Source organism: Xiphophorus maculatus, chromosome 14 (genome assembly GCF_002775205.1).
Source record: "Xiphophorus maculatus strain JP 163 A chromosome 14, X_maculatus-5.0-male, whole genome shotgun sequence".
Classification (NCBI taxonomy): domain Eukaryota; kingdom Metazoa; phylum Chordata; class Actinopteri; order Cyprinodontiformes; family Poeciliidae; genus Xiphophorus; species Xiphophorus maculatus.
This window is the reverse complement of record NC_036456.1, coordinates 14,756,271-14,772,333: the sequence shown is the minus strand read 5'-3', so window position 1 is coordinate 14,772,333 and position 16,063 is coordinate 14,756,271. Positions and strand designations below refer to the sequence as shown.

Sequence of the window (16,063 nt, the reverse complement as noted above, 5' to 3'; positions counted from 1 at the left end):
ATTTGTTCTTGTTTTGATGTGAAGTTCTGTAGATTACACATTGCCTTTGGATCAAACCTATTTTTGTTTTCATTGTTATCACCTTTCTTACTACAAAATTCAGTTAATGTTATTGGGATCACAAAGTGTTGCATTTTTGGAAAAGAACAGGTTGACATGGCTTTTTAAAAAATTTTTCCTGTGCAAAGAAAATCTGAAGTGTAACTTTTCATGCGTAGCATCTGTGCACAAGGTTTTTTAGGTCTTGCCACCTAAAAACCCTACACAATTCTGTGTAGATCTGGACTTTTAGTGGACCTGCTGTAAGCCGTGGCTGTATTGGACAATACAGCTTGGGAAAGAAATTCAGTTACTCCATTTAATCTGTATGATTGTCAGGATGCTCTTGTAAAAGAGATCTTTGATCTCAAGGAGTTTTATTCTAGGTCAGGGTTAAGATTTTTATTGTCACTAATTGTAAATAGTCTGTCTTTTTGAATGAACCTACTCACTGTGGACCAGAGTAGACTACTTTTATATGCACACCATATGTGAAGTATGGTGCACATTTATATATATATATATATATATATATATATTGTATATATATATATTATTTATTTATTTATTTTTTTGCCCCGCAAGGGGTCTTTTTGTGGGCTCTAGTGTCCCTTTTTTCAAAGTAGGCTGACAGGAAAGGGGGAAGGAGAGGGGGGAAGACATGCGGTAAACGTCGTCGGGTCCGGGAGTCGAACCCGCGACAGCCGCGTCGAGGCTACGTTTGCCTGAATGTGGGTTGCACTAACCCCTCCGCCACCATGGCACACCCCCACATTTTTTTTTTTAATTCTGTTTTTATACATTGCATATTTCTTTGTGGAAATAGTTGTTTTGATTGCCTGTCAATTTGGTGCTTTTTTTTTTGCACATAGATTTCCTCATTATGGGACAATAAAGGATATTTCGATTCTATTTTATTCTGTCCTAAGTATTTCACATCTCAATGTTACACAACTTGATCTAACCTAACAATATAATGTAGTTTACATGGGGATTTTTAACATTAGATCTTTATGAAAGCACCCCTTTTTTTCTTGTGTTGTTTGCACTTCATAAATTAAAGTGGCGATTAGTTCAATTGAAGTGGCTCCTAGATGAAGAGACACTTCACCCCTTCTTTTGGAGTACGTGAAAGAATCTGTAAGGAGTGATGGAAATGCACTTGTCTACTTGAGCATATGCAACATTTAGATATCTGCCAGATTAAAGTATATCACAGAAGGATATTGAAGTTGCTGTGGTTTGAATGTTCTCCATATATAGGAACTAATTTATTGCATCTCTGTTATTAACTTTAACTATGTTGACACATGGTAGCAGCAGGGAAGGAAAGGTAATATTCTGCCTCCATGTAATGACTACTATCTTGTGGATGGATGTTGCATATGGTTTACCCTAAAAATAATATTAAAAAACCACCTCTCACCACAAGGAGCCTGATATTTCTAGGTGCAGTAGTTTATTACACCAGCACTGCTTCTGCATCCCCCCTGTGCTAATTTGTTAACACTGACGAGCTCATTCCCTCCAGGCTCCATGGGCAGTTTGACTGACAGTTTGAAACTCGTACTTGTACATTTTTCCGCCCTGCAGTAACCCACCATCAGTCTTCTCTCTCCCTTTCCCCTGGAATTTGCAAGCGCAAGTTTCTTGTTGGCAATTAATGCGTTCGGATGCGTGTCGGCAAATGCAAGCTGAAACAAAACAAATGGCCCGATTTGGCCGCTGCGTTAACGGATGTCTGGTTCCTGTCAAATTGAGAAATGTTGATTGTTCTCAGCAGCATTGTTGGTCAAAAGTGTCAAAAGCCAACAAGGATGTTTGAGATGTCTGCCATGTGGAAATTCACCATGTTACACCTGTATCTATGACACAAACGTTTTTGGTGTTATTTTCAAGCTTCCAGCCTTGTTTCCTGGGAGATATTTGACCAACCTTTGAGTGGGAGGTGAAAATAATTTGCCGCTTTTAAGTCTTACATTCTTCACATGCCACAAAAAAAGCATTTTTTCATATTGATGTTTTTCTCCCGAAATACTAAATTGGCAGACTAAGATAATTTTACATTCATAAAAAAAAAAAAAAAACAGAGGGAGCCTTGAAGATTTGCCTGCCTTAAGCCATGGGTAAACGTAATTTATTTGAGAACAATTTGACTGATCTGCATCTCACCTCAAGATAAATAATCCCTCATGTATTATTGAAAGAGAGCGCCTGCTTGTTGCACAGTAGTCTGTTCAAGAAACTTCTTCCTACCCTCCTACACCCACTAGCTTGTCATTTGTTGCAAACCAAGAAGTTGGTGTGACAGACTCCCATTGGTCTAATCAAATAACTGCTCCCAGATTCATGTGCTAATTAATCACTAGCTCTGGGGGCTGGACCCATCCGGCATTGCTCCAAGGAAAGCAAGACATTTGATCTGTTGAATCAGCTCCCTTCCAATCCCCTCCTCCCGTCCTCCATCTATCTTCCATTAATTTGATGAAGTCAGAGTTCATTTGAATGCAACCACCCCTCTTCCAACATACATTCACAATATTCTGGGTTAAGAGATATTTGAAAATAAGCATCTAATAATTTTTCTAAAAATCTCTACACTCCTTTCTTTGCACTAAAACTATTTAGACGTTTAAGGAACATCTTGTTTTTTTATAGCTGCAGTATCATGACAATGGTAATAACAATATGAATAGAAGTCTGAGTGTACGATGAGTATTCTCTTAGAAGGTGGAATATACTGGGGTCTTCAAATGTGATGTGTTTGAAGCAGGAAAAATTGCAAGGACTTTGCAAAGTTTGACAAGGTGAAGGTTATGGCAAGGTGATTTAATCAGAACATCTTTAAAACTGTAGCTGTTGTTGGCATGTTCCTAGTCTAAAGTAGCGAGTATCTTTTAAAAGTTAAGGCCCCAACATACTTAGTGCGAATTGCTAACAATTAACCAAATAACTGTATAATGCTGGGTCTAATGGACAGTTGTCAGAAAGGTTCAAACATTTACAGGACTTGCTGCTATTACTGCAGCACACTTTGGAGGCACTCTTGTGGTCTTTGATACCATCGGCCTCTATGTCCTTATTATCATTTATAATTTTAGAGAGACCTTTTAAATCAACCATTACCAATAAAGGAAAAGTTCATTCTTGACTGAAATCAGTCTAGAAACCTTTGATTAAGTCTTTCCTATCTAAAATGATGCATCTCTCCTTAGAAGCTACCTCATGTCCCACCAGATTTTGGCTCATTCAGCAGAGTTCAGTGTATTGTGAGCAAGAGTCGACCTTAACAGCTCCACCCTGACATGTTTTCACCAGAGATGAAAAAGAAGCCAGCTCCCAAATGCCACTGTTTTGTTCCCAGTGATGACTTTTAAATGTCATATCCCGCTCTGTCTGAGTTTTAGAGCCTTTTGGATCAAGGAAAGGTAAGAAAAAATCCGTCACCAAAGCAAGAATGAACATTTTAGGTGAAAAATTTCCCCTTCCTCATTTTCCATTACCATTAGCAAGCACCCAATAAGTGCATCAAAGAATTTCTCCTTGGAGTGATTGTTGCGGCTCTGCGGGGGAGCGACATTTTCCAAATGACCATTTTTCTCTCTGACCTTTCTGTTGCCCTTTTTGGTGAGTAATTGCGTATTTGTGAAATAATCATTAGCGAGTTACATCACATGGAGGCGTCACAATAAAAAATACTTTTTAGAAGTGGTGAAAGATTCCTTTATAACGACTTCGGTTTGCTTAACTGAATCTTCTATCCCTTTTCTTTACATTTTCAGCCATGCGCTTGTCAAAAGAATTATCCAGGGAGAATCTGCCGTGCTAAAAAGAGATACGGGCTGCATATAAATACAGCTCTAAAGTTTTCGCAGCTGAGGGAGAAAACAGATGGAACACACAGGCTCAGATAAGGTTTTCTAGGAGGCTAATTTCGATTTTCAGTGGACGGGACAATGGTGTGTGCAGGTATATAGCAACACAGAGACTGTGTGTGAGAGAAGGGGGCAGGATGCTGGCTGTGCTTCCTGGGCAATATGAGCCCTATCAATCACCACCCTCCAGACACAGATGTAATTAAACTTACAGTTGTTGACTATCTGGGTAATTTGAGCCATCACTGGCATGCTTTTACCCACTTGCATTAGAGGATTGCCGGTACCTGTACCAACGGCATTGTGTTCGCTGATGTTTTTTTAATGTGTTTTGGGAATGCTAGCATCAATTGCAGGGAATTTGGAGAGATATCTAAAGTTGTTCCATGTGAACTTGTACAATACTGTAATATTAAGTTAAAGCATTAAGTTTTACCCTGCTAGGAATTTAAAAAAAAATTGAAAACAAGCTTTATACATAAGAAGTCAGTATACCTGAGTGATTTCTTGAGTCCCTATGCTACATTATAACAAGAACCAAACAACACCTTCAGGTTCCTTGGAGGTACTCTTAAGTACCTAGCATAATACTGATGATACAGGTGGGACAGGTAGCAATATTTGGCCATTGTGCAATGGAAGTCATGTAGGAAATACATTCTAGAAATTTGTCACATATAAATGTGATTCTTTATAATAGTTTATCAAATATGGTTTTTACCCTCTTTATTTTGTCAAAATAGTCTTGATTGTGTTGTACACTTGGATCAGATTTACAGAATTTTAGAACATGCTAGGGTCCTAATTGTGGAAGAATGATGCATTCTACTTCTAAAATCTCTGCATTTTGAGATACTGCTCACTGGCTAGTAGTTTTTTATGCAGGTCCCCTTTTGTCTTCTATTTGTTCACTTTCCCCTCTTTTTTAAAACATTGCACACTGATAAAATGTGCCAAAATATGATAAACCCTACAGTTATGAACAGAGGCATTGAGATTTTCTATAAATTATCATTTTCTTTACGTAAGCTATTTTATGTATACATATTTTTGTTTTTCTTTCTTGCTCTCATTTAAAGACCAAATGCAAACACGCAAGGATCAAAAACAGTTTGTTCTGTTTTAATCAAACTAAATTACGCACCTTTCTGTTCCCTAAGTGCACCTGCCTGAGTCAACCTGTGTTATCTCCCTTTTTCGCGTGCTGTTATTTGTTTCAGCAAACTTTGGTTTGATTCACACCAGTGCTGTTTAGGAGGCGGAATAAATCTTCCCACTAAGAGGAAGATAATTGGTAGCTTTCATCCCTGCATTGGAAATAATTATTCCAATCTGTGATGTTTCAAAAGCAAGTGCGCTTTAGTGTGTTGGGGTTTGAATGATTTATGAGACAAAATGAAATGACACGATAATGACGGTCCTCTCCTGTCGCTTCACCTCATTGCGTCTCTTTGTGTTTGCTGCGTTTATTTGTAGGGAAATATAAAGAGCAGTACCTGGCTGACTTTTATTACTACAGATTGTGTGCCTTGCTGTTCTTGTGTTATGACCATAAGGATTTTTTTTTACACCTATCCATCATGCAATGCCATCAGGAAGGCTTAAGAACAAAGAGTGCTGCAACAGATGGTCTGCTCCCCCGCGGAGCCTTGATCTCAGCATCCTTGAGTTGGTGTGATTTGTACGCCAAGAGTCAGGTTGACATTGTTGCACTGAGAGATTTCAAGAAGTATAATTAGGCATAACTAGCCACTGGAACTTGAACAAAGCCTGAGTACCAATAATAAAAAGAAAATAAAAAGTTGGCACAAAAAGAAAGATGCGCTAAGAGCTGACACAATGGCGGACAAACCTGCAAGAAGAAAATTATCACTATATCACAGCTTCAAGATGAATTTCCACACAAAAAAAAATCCATCACCTAAATCCCAGACATGTCATACAATAAGATGATCATATGAGTGAGAAAAATGATCGGAGTAATGATAGAAAATTGCATGCTTCATCCTTTTCAGGTGGATTGGGTTGTTCCTTAAGTGCTTGAGATGCATAAAAAGAATCAAAAGAGATGAGAGATGCTGTCAGTGTTTTTTTTTATTTTTATGAAGCCTTTACAGTCATCATCTTTTGCAACGTGCAAGACATTTGAGTCTGTGTGTGTTCCTCCGGTAAAAATTAGCCGACAGCATCTGTTTGGTTGTGACTTCAGGGCTTTCAAAGATGTTCCACCTTCCACTTTTGAAAATGGAAATCTGGTGCGCTGATGACCACAATGATACACATTGAAAGACAATTACATTACATACTGTTTGCTAAGGAGAGATTGTCATTGTAGCTACTGAGTACCTCAAACAAATTATACTCTGGTACTTTTTTTTTCTTGTTCAGGACATGGGCTGGTATGAAACTCTGATGGCAGGCTAACCTTGAGGAAAAATACCAGCCAACAGTGTTTTTTAAGGAAATATTCAAACAAAAAGGTACTTTTAGCTTGTTGATTTTCTTTTAAACAAACAAACAAACAAAAAATAAGTTATTCCCACTGATGTTAAAATAATGCAGAGCAGCAAAACTAAGCATAAAAATAAAAAAAGAAATAATATCTGCTAAATGTACTAGTAATTTTCCTTCCATTGTAATTCTGCTAATATTAGCTGCTTAAATGATCACACTGTCTTGGTTGGGTGTCTAGCCTGCAGTTAGCCGCTTTACAGATATATTGATATACATATAGAGCTGCTCTATGCGCCACATAAACAAAGAAAACGTTGCTCACTCCAGCACTTTCACAGGGCCTGGAGGGAGAATGCTGAAGAGCAGCTCAATGGTTCATAAACGGATGTACTTTTGTTTTTAAATAAAGGTGTTCTACTATCACTGCAAAGATCAATATGGGAAAATTCTGATTACATAGCTGTTATGTTATTTACTGTATTTTTAATCTTCTTAGTTTTGAAGCAGAGATATACATAAGATGAGAAATAAAAGAGGTCAGGCTTTTCAAATACTAGTAAAAATTTTAAATCAGTGACAACTGAAACATCAGAATCAGCAGAATGGTTTTAAATGTATTTTGTTGTTGTTTTTCACACAGACCTAAAGCATTTAGACATAAATATTGCATAGACGAGTATAGTCAGTGTAGACTTGGTCTGGTTTCACGATTTACTAAGAATTTAAAAAGCTCCAATTTCAAAACTGCTAAGGTTTTTTAGGAAATTACCATTAATAGGGAGTGATGAACGCAACTAGCATTTTCTCCATATGTACAGAGGACATTGTAATGCAGGAAACTAAAAACATTCCAAGTCACAAAAAGACACATACAGTTGTGTTTTGGAAATTAAAATGAGGTTATTTTTGTGTTTTATACACTACTGTTTTCTGACTATGAATGTCCTGTCTATTGTGCAGCTTACTGCAGGCTGGTTTGGAGCAGATAGCCTAAGAAATTATCAGACAAATGGGGTTGGGACTCTTATTATCTCACAATTCAATTCCAATTTTTGATTTTTGATTCAAAAAAATTAATCATGCTGATTTCTGCTGTATTCTATAGGTTTGCAAAGGATCCTCATGATCTGCTCCAGTCTGCTTTGCAAGGCAGAATAATAAATGGAGACTTTAAAGCATCACATTTATTAAGTTTTAAATATTAATCCATGGCTAGATGAAATTACTATCGCCCTGCATCCTCCATTTACTTTTACGAAGTGGTAAAGAGAGAGTGCCCCACCTTTCTGCAGACAGCCTCCACTGTGGGCAACGACATTGTAATTTCCATCCAGAAGTTTTGCAATTTTTCTAGTCTAGTCATTTAGTAAAATAATATATAATATATATGGTTTTCTGTTTGTATAAAAGCATTTAAACATTTTTAATTTAAATATTTGTGTGAATACCACAGAACTGTGGTATCAAGGTTATACTTTCAGAATCACATCCTGCCCCGTGAGTCTGGCAAACTTAATTTGGCCAGTTATGCAGCTGTATTAGCTGCTTTGTCTGCAGTAGGCTTGTTATTTTACCAACATGTCGTTGACTCATTATAGGTCATTACTGCTGTTTATTTCAAGATGCCGTTCTCATAAAACGAGAGCGGTCCTTTGATGACCAAACCTCAGGCATCCATCTTTGGAAAAAGGAAAAGTTTAGGTTGCGTGTTTAGATTTTCTCTCATTTGGAAGTCATTTACAACTGACTTACAGCCCACGGGATCAGGTGGGAAAGTGGATAGTACTTCTCTGCTGTTAAAAATTTGCTGAAAATGATCCAGTCACATATTAAATTTTAATAGCTTTTAAATCTTTTTCAAACTTTTAAAATCTTAAAATCAGAACCCCCCGCCTTTCTACTTAGCTAAAAGAAAACAGATTGCAAGTATGTTTCTCGTTGTCACTAAGACTGATCTACTCTCCTTTTTTTCTGCCTCGCTGCTCCTTTTCTGTCTCGCTTGGCGTCATCTCACGGTGCTTTATGCATCCCAGAGACTTGTCTGAAAGGATGTTTATAAGCTCTTAAACTTACAAACTTCCCCTTACTGTCACTGAGACCAATGTTTATGCTTTCTGCTCGATTTTTAATATCTGGATCTAAACACAGAAAGTCTCCAGCCTGTTGTGCACATGCTCATTCGTGTGGCAGCCTCAGCTTGCAGCCATTCATGGGCCTGCATGCTCATGCAACAGCAAAACAGTGACCCACAGACGGCTGTCACTCAATACATGGTTTCTTAGCCATTTATTTGTTCTGGGCAGTTAACATGAGTCTTTTTTTATAACAATTTGACTCCTACCTCTGATTTAAACCATATCTCAACCCTCTACTTCCTGCCTGCGTGTGACCCCCTTAAAACACAATAAACCCTACGGCTCTCATGTTTCCGCAATACACAGTTTTCTGTGTTTCTCACTCTAATCTCCCAGCTTAATGCCCAAATAATGAACTGTGTATTTTCTCACAGGAAAGCCAACAAACACTACTTCTTTATGTGTGATCAGTGTCAGTCTTGTACTCAGTCTTCTTTCCACAACTTCTGGCCTCTCGAGGGCCCCTGTGGTGTTGCTCATCCTCCTACTCCAAACAACTCGTGTCCTATCAGCCCACACTCTTGAGAGAAGGGTGGAGAACCTCTTTGCATATGTCTCGGTGTCAAACCTCTTGATTGCAGGTCTTCCCATCTGTTCTTGTATTTTTTTTTCTTATTTTTTGTCAGTGGAAATATGCATAATTTTATTCTGGTCTTCACAAACACATGCAACCAACTCCAGGATGAAGCTGCTTTACCTGTTTTCTTCTATTTTTATTTTTTTATTTTTTATGGAAATTTTCAACTTGCATTGGAATAAAAAGATGGTAAACATTCTCAAACTTCTTTTCATTACTTTTTTGTTGTTTTCTGCAGCTTTCAGCAGAGCACCCATCCCGATGGCGGTGGTGAGAAGGGAGCTGTCCTGCGAGAGTTACCCCATCGAGCTGCGTTGCCCGGGCACGGACGTCATCATGATCGAGAGCGCCAACTACGGCCGCACGGACGACAAAATCTGCGACGCAGACCCCGCGCAGATGGAGAACACGCGGTGTTATCTTCCAGATGCCTACAAGATCATGTCTCAAAGGTAATTGCACATACAAATGAACTAAAATGCTAAACGTGGGAATGTAGCCATCAGCTAGCTTGAACTCATACCCACACTCAGTGTTGCTTGCTGATTGTGGGATTAATGGTTAAGAATGCTAATTTATGTCACTAATTAGTGAAACTTTCAGAAGCATAGTTGCTTAAGACATTACAGAACTAGAATAAGGTAAATATTTAGCAACAAGCCACTTCGGCTGTTATTTTGCTCTCACTCGATGATCGGTCACTGAACAATAGCTAAACAGGAAAGTAAAACACTTTCTTTCTCTTGTATAAAAACGCTAAAGCGCTGTATTGACACAAAGTGATAGGAAGATAAAGTGGATTTAGATTAAGCATGCATGTATGCACACACTACATTTTATTGTCATATGACTATCACAACATAGCTGAGAGGACGGTCAGGATTGCTGTCTCGATGCTAAAACATTTTACCATTGTCTTTCCTTTTTTTATTTCTATATTGAGGGTGTTGTCTCACCTACAATTATTTTGGGCCAGATCAGTTGACGAATTTTACTAATTTGCAACTTTTTCTGTTGGTTCAGTTTTCTTTCACATAGAGAAAGCTTCAAGCAAATAAAGATGTCTCTATGAACAATGCAGGAACATCCAGTCAGATATGTATGGGGCAAAATGTAAATATAGGAAGGTTTTTCCAAGCTTGTCTAAAACAAGTTCAGATCAAAATGCATTCATATTACCATCTTTCTGACTACTATTTCAAGAAAAAATATACCAGATAACAAGTTACCAAATGGATATAGGGCTTTATGCTTTACAAAAATGATGTGGATCCTTTTTTTATTAGTTTTTTTACTCTTTTGTATCCCACATTTTAACAAATACCAGCCTACAGGTATGTTCAAATTCAGAGTGCATAGTAGCTGTGTCGTCTGAGGTTGGATCACCCAATAAATGAACGGTTCTAGAGGTCGTTTGTAACATCCATTAAAACGGTTGTGGTATGGTTATTGCGATTGCTGTGTTCACATGTATAGAAAAGAGTCGCGCCATCGGGGGAAAACAAACTAGGGTTCATTTTAAATCTACTGCATATCCTAGGTGTGAAAACACCTCGACTTGTTTACTGCAAGAATTTTAACATATTAAGATATGTTTTTCTTGTAACACATAGAGTCTTCAGGGATGATTTTGATAGTTTCTGTGAGTTTTTAAATTTACTGAGGCGCCTTTGACAGACAGCTCAAGGGCAGCTGACTACAGCAACATTAAATTTATTCAGTCAAATACAAATTGCCTCTTTAAACTTTGAAAAACATTCTGATGGCTAATGTTTTTTTTTCTTTCTGTTTTTTTCACAAGAAACCTGAAAGCTTTAGGGATGTTATGGTGATGAGTCTGACATTTCTTGATTCTACAGGTCTTGGACGTGGCTATGGAAACTAAACCCGGCTTTCTTAAAAAGTGGTTAATCAAAGTGAATTCCCTTTAGCAATACTCTCTCACAAGGCGGTGTTGGTGTGGACAACATTTTCCTTAATAACTGGATAAATAAATATATTTACTCAGGTTGTCTTTGTGTAAATGTTCACTGCCTGTAGATCATGTGTGTGCTTACAATTAGTTCTTTCATTTCGTAATGCTCCGGCTCTTTGGTGTTTGCAGTACAAATCAGGATAATAAACATGGTGATATTTGGGACTAATTCAGAACATGACCTTATGAGTGTGTGCGCACTTGTTCATAATTTGCTTCATGCTGCTCAGTAATCAACTTGAGTCTTTTCATGTAAAAAAAAAAAAAAAAACGGTTAAAGGAGGTATAAAATAAGACCCGAGGTTTGCTAAATTTCAATTAAATCATTTTTTTTTTTAAATAATCTTATTTCTGAAGAGAATGGGGGCTGTAAAATAGATAATTGCATATATTGATCCTACACCAGCTTGGTTTTGAAAGGATTCTTTTATCACACAGGGATATAACAATAAAATCTCATGTTGTTATATGTTATGTGTATTTGTCTTTGCTGGTGTTTAACTTAAGAGTCACAGTGATGCATTAACAACTTCTCTTAATAAAAACCTCACCACTGTTTATCTATGTTGGCCATCAATTAGTTTTGACACGTACCAATATTTGTTAGCAGTTGTTTGTGAAAAATAATTACTCTCTTGAAGAGTTTTTGTGGCAGACTGAAGCTGTGTCCCCAGAATTACAAACCCTTTGAGTGAAAAAAATTGTGACACCCAAACCTATTCATCTGAATAGCTACAATAAAGCCTAACTGTGTGATGGCCTTTGCTGTGTAATTGATTGCTAACATTAGGGTAATACATACACTTGTTTTGTAGTTTTAACTAAGCTTGAATTTCAGAAAGTATTGCACTCCAGGGGGAGTGCGGATGGCGTGTACATTTAGTGTGCAGGAACCATTTTGTTGACGTATGGCAGCATTAAGAGCAGAATGAAAGCTCCATGCTGAGATCTTTCTAAGCTTGGGTACTCATTCCTTTGAGGTCAAAGCACCCTTGTGCAATGCCAAGGGACAGGCTTTATCTAAATTGCTACTCTAAATTGACTTTTTCTAGCTCACTTTATTTCCAAAAGCTAAACATATGTCCATTTTCTTTTTATTTCCAGAGCTTTAGTTCCACTTTTGACTTGCCCCTTTGAGAAAAATACTAATGGACTTTTCGGCTTTATCAAACAATTGCTCTTTGGTTTTTAGTTTGGTTCCATAGAGTTCAGATAATCACCCATGTGAAAAGCAGGGGATAGTTAAAAGAGGTAGTTTGAAACAAGTTGTCACATAATTGATGCACCCTGTCGCTCCCTTTTTTCTCTCCCGGCTGCCCACTCACACTGAAAAATCCTGGCTGGAATGAATCAAAGGGTCCAAAGGGAACATAAAACACAGAGAAGAAGTCCGTCTTTTTAGCATTTCATTGCTAGCAGGGGCGTTTAAATGATGCTCAGAGATAAGTACAAGCCGATTCAGAGCCGAGGCACTTTTTCTTGGCGGAAGAAGTGACTAAGTGGGTGAAGGGTGTGGGTGTTGTGAATTGAAAATGGATGAGGAAGACTAGTCGGGATCAGGTGAGAGAATTCAATGATATTTATGGCTGCAGTGACTCTACTACGCATTAGCATGTGAAGGTTAGCACAACAAATGAGCGCCACCTCCTTCGACCTTTTCACAGTCGGGCTGTCAGGGCCGTTGCTAGGCATCTTAGCTCATTAAGGTCAAAGAACAGAAACAAGTCGTTTAAACAGAGAAAGTTATTTTTTAGATGAAAAAATATTCCAAATAATAGCTTCTACATTCAGCCTTCTTGCAGGTATTATGTTGAATCACTGTAATATTCTCACATAGCCCTTGAATTTGTGCTGCGGCTGTAAAGAATACAAATTAACAGCACTAATGGAGAAAAACATTATTAGAAACACAGATTTATACCTTTAGTGACTTTTCTATTTGACATACATGGGATGTGTTGGGTTGTTGTTGGTTAGAGTTAGTTCAGTTAATCAACAATGTACAACAAATGTCAAAAAACATCAAAAATATGTTTGTGGTATGCCTTACATAGGTAATTGCTATAGTGTGACTGATGATATGTGCAGTGAGTTTGATTCATTTTATATTAAACTCTGTCTAGTAAACTAATTATTTCCTCATTTGCTTTTTCACTTAATTAACAAAAGCGAGACTCCTTCAACTGTGATCCAGCATACTTTCCATCAGCATTTGTGTAGGAAATTTGTCTTTGCCATCTCTTTTCATGGTCCCCACTGTTTGCGTGCACACCATAACAGTAAATTAGTGTGATTAAAGCATCAAAATGGTTCAAAGCAGCCTGAGCTCCTCTTTATTGTGGTCTCTATACATTTGCTTGATTAAAGTGTACAAGGATGTTCTACAGACCATGTGAAACAAAACCAAGATGGAAATCATCTGGACTTTACTTTGGTTCCAAGAATTTGAGTTAAAACTAATGATATGATGTGCATTTTCAAAGACATATAAATAAATCAGCCAGTCTATGCACTGTGCCTGATAAGGATTTAAGACATTTGTACTGAACATTGCGCTCAACTGAAAAATAAGCCTCTTTTTGCACTTATCTGCTCACAGACATGCCAGTACAGCGCAGTAGATTATCAGTGCCCAGGGCTGCCCTCTTCATCTGCAGTGGTGATGGACACTGTTCAAATTTCAAACAGTCAGAGTGATGCAGTCTGTAAGGAATCCTGCAAATATAAATGGTTTTTTTGAAAGAATTGTAATCACTTGAGCTGTAGCTGCAGAGCTCAGAAACTGCAGGGCTCAACGCTTTCACAGCGGGGTGGTGACAAGGCCATCCACAAAGAGTACTCTGACTCACTTGAAGCCAACTTGAGTTTTTTCTTCCGCAAGCCAAGTTCTATTTCTATGCTACATAATATTTATAATGTGTATGAAGCATACTTAACTTCTAAGAATAAACCTGCAGATCAGAGCGTTTCCTCCATCGTCCCCGGAGGTGGGGTGAAAACTTAACTCTTTTCAAATTCTTGTTTCGCTTTGTTGTCTTAATTAAAAAAGATCCTTGCGATGTTTTCACTGCTCATACAGTATACTAAACAAAGGTAGATCATGGTCGCATCAATCAGTTGTTTCACACAAGTCAAGTGGTCGGATCTCCAGTCATGCTTTAGTCCTCCCCTTACAGCAGCTGTTCAGAAACAAAAGGAGAAAAAGGGTCTGGTTTGAACAAATATTTTTGAAATGGCGTTATATCTAGAGCCTGAAAATATATGCTAATGTTATTGCATTTTAGGTAATAATAGCATAACAGCTGGTGTTAGCATAAAAGAGCTAGATATTTACATTTATTTACACAATACTGGCAAATCATCTCGTTGCTTGTACTTGTGATAGTGCAATGACAATAAAGTTGAATTCTATTAAAAAAAAATAAAAAATTCTTGCATGGTTTCTGACCATAGCATAGTTAATAACAATTGCCATTTCTAGCTAAGATGCTAATGTTAGCATTTTAAGATTTAAGCTGCTGTTACTAGTTCATAAAAGCTCCTTACAGATAATACTTTCATTCTATGATCAGCACACTTTACACATCGTAATGAACTGGAAGCTCTCGACACAAAATGGTGGTTTGAAGTCAACTCATCAATCTGACACCCCTGATCAAACTCAGGAGGAAGTCAAAAACCCATAACGACCATAAACTTTAAAGGGTACTATGTAGTTGCAGCATAACGGTGACTTAGGGATGTGAGTTAAAGTGAAGACAGTAGCAGCACACTCTGTGGGATTTCACAGGAAGGAGACACAGAATCCTCCACTCTGAAATATGTTGATGAGCGGAGCCTGATGTAGGTGATAACATTGTTTGGGATGGCACACAACGTTATTTCGATTTAAATTTCTGAATTCATTTTGACATGATCGTGACACAGGTGGTATAACTTTTAGGCTGCTCTTAGCGTTACACATATTAATAGGTACTGTTAAATAACATGATGTTAGCTTCTTATTTAATACAAGCACTTTAACAAACATTGGCATTATATCCAATGCTAATATTTTCCAGAAAATATATTATCTTCATAGTTAATAATAATTTTAAGTTTAATGAAAGTATGACTCCTTATAAGGTCTGTAGCTAACATTTCCTCTGGAATTCAGACTCCTCTTAAGACTTCCAGAGTGAAAACATCAAAGTTTGCAGCTGTCCATCTGCATAATGCAACATTTTAAGTAACTATTTAACCAGTCTACTTTAAAAAAACAGAAAAAGTAAAAAAAAAACAAAAAACCTTTGACTTCTAATTTTTTAAAAATTGTTACCATGGCAAATATATCTATGAAAGAAAGTAACTTCATTAACACCTTCCAAAAAACCTTTATGTTTGGGTCCATTGTATATTGCAGACTGCAGTTTTCATCCACTGTGATGGGCCTTTAAACCTTTTGCATGTTGCTCCTGAAAAGTTCCTGTAGTAGCTCGGCATTTACATTTTATTATCCCAAACATCAGAACCTTTTCTACAAAGCTACTTGTGTAACTGTTTCCACTTTACTTGGTATGAAATTTAAAAAAAGCCTGCAACCCTATGAACATCAAGAACAAAACCTCTAATCTATATTGCTGTAATTATATTCAGGGAAATGTAAATATGTCTGTTTTAATTTAACAAAGGAAACTGGTTTAACAACATGTTTTACAATCTGAGCAATCAAACCAACTAGACATAGTTTACATGTGTTGGGTCAGTTTCTCTCTTTGGGACTGCAAAGTTCTTTACATTTGTCTGAGTGCCATCAGCATTTTTTGTTGTTGTTCCACAAATCGAATAGCAGCGACAACAGCAAATATCACTTTTAGCTCTTCTTTTGTTTCTCACACCTAGTCCTCGTAGCTGATGCTAAATGCAAAATGTGACTTACATTTCTGTTGAGACCCTATGAGTTGAATACTTTCAAGTAAAATTCTGAAATACATCCTTGGAAAGCACTCTATACACTGCTAAAAAAAAA

At 37.4% G+C, this 16,063-nt stretch overlaps 1 protein-coding gene across 17 annotated transcripts in view; it reads left to right on the top strand.

Moving 5' to 3' along the window:
- LOC102238135 (adhesion G protein-coupled receptor L3-like) overlaps window positions 1-16,063 on the top strand; it is a 275,239-nt gene that overhangs the window by 105,091 nt on the left and 154,085 nt on the right. For all 17 annotated transcript variants that reach the window (XM_023346007.1, XM_023346016.1, XM_023346015.1 and 14 more), the window contains one exon: window positions 9,319-9,532. In XM_023346007.1, coding sequence (XP_023201775.1) covers window positions 9,319-9,532 — 214 coding nt within the window. The remainder of the gene's footprint in view (window positions 1-9,318; window positions 9,533-16,063) is intronic.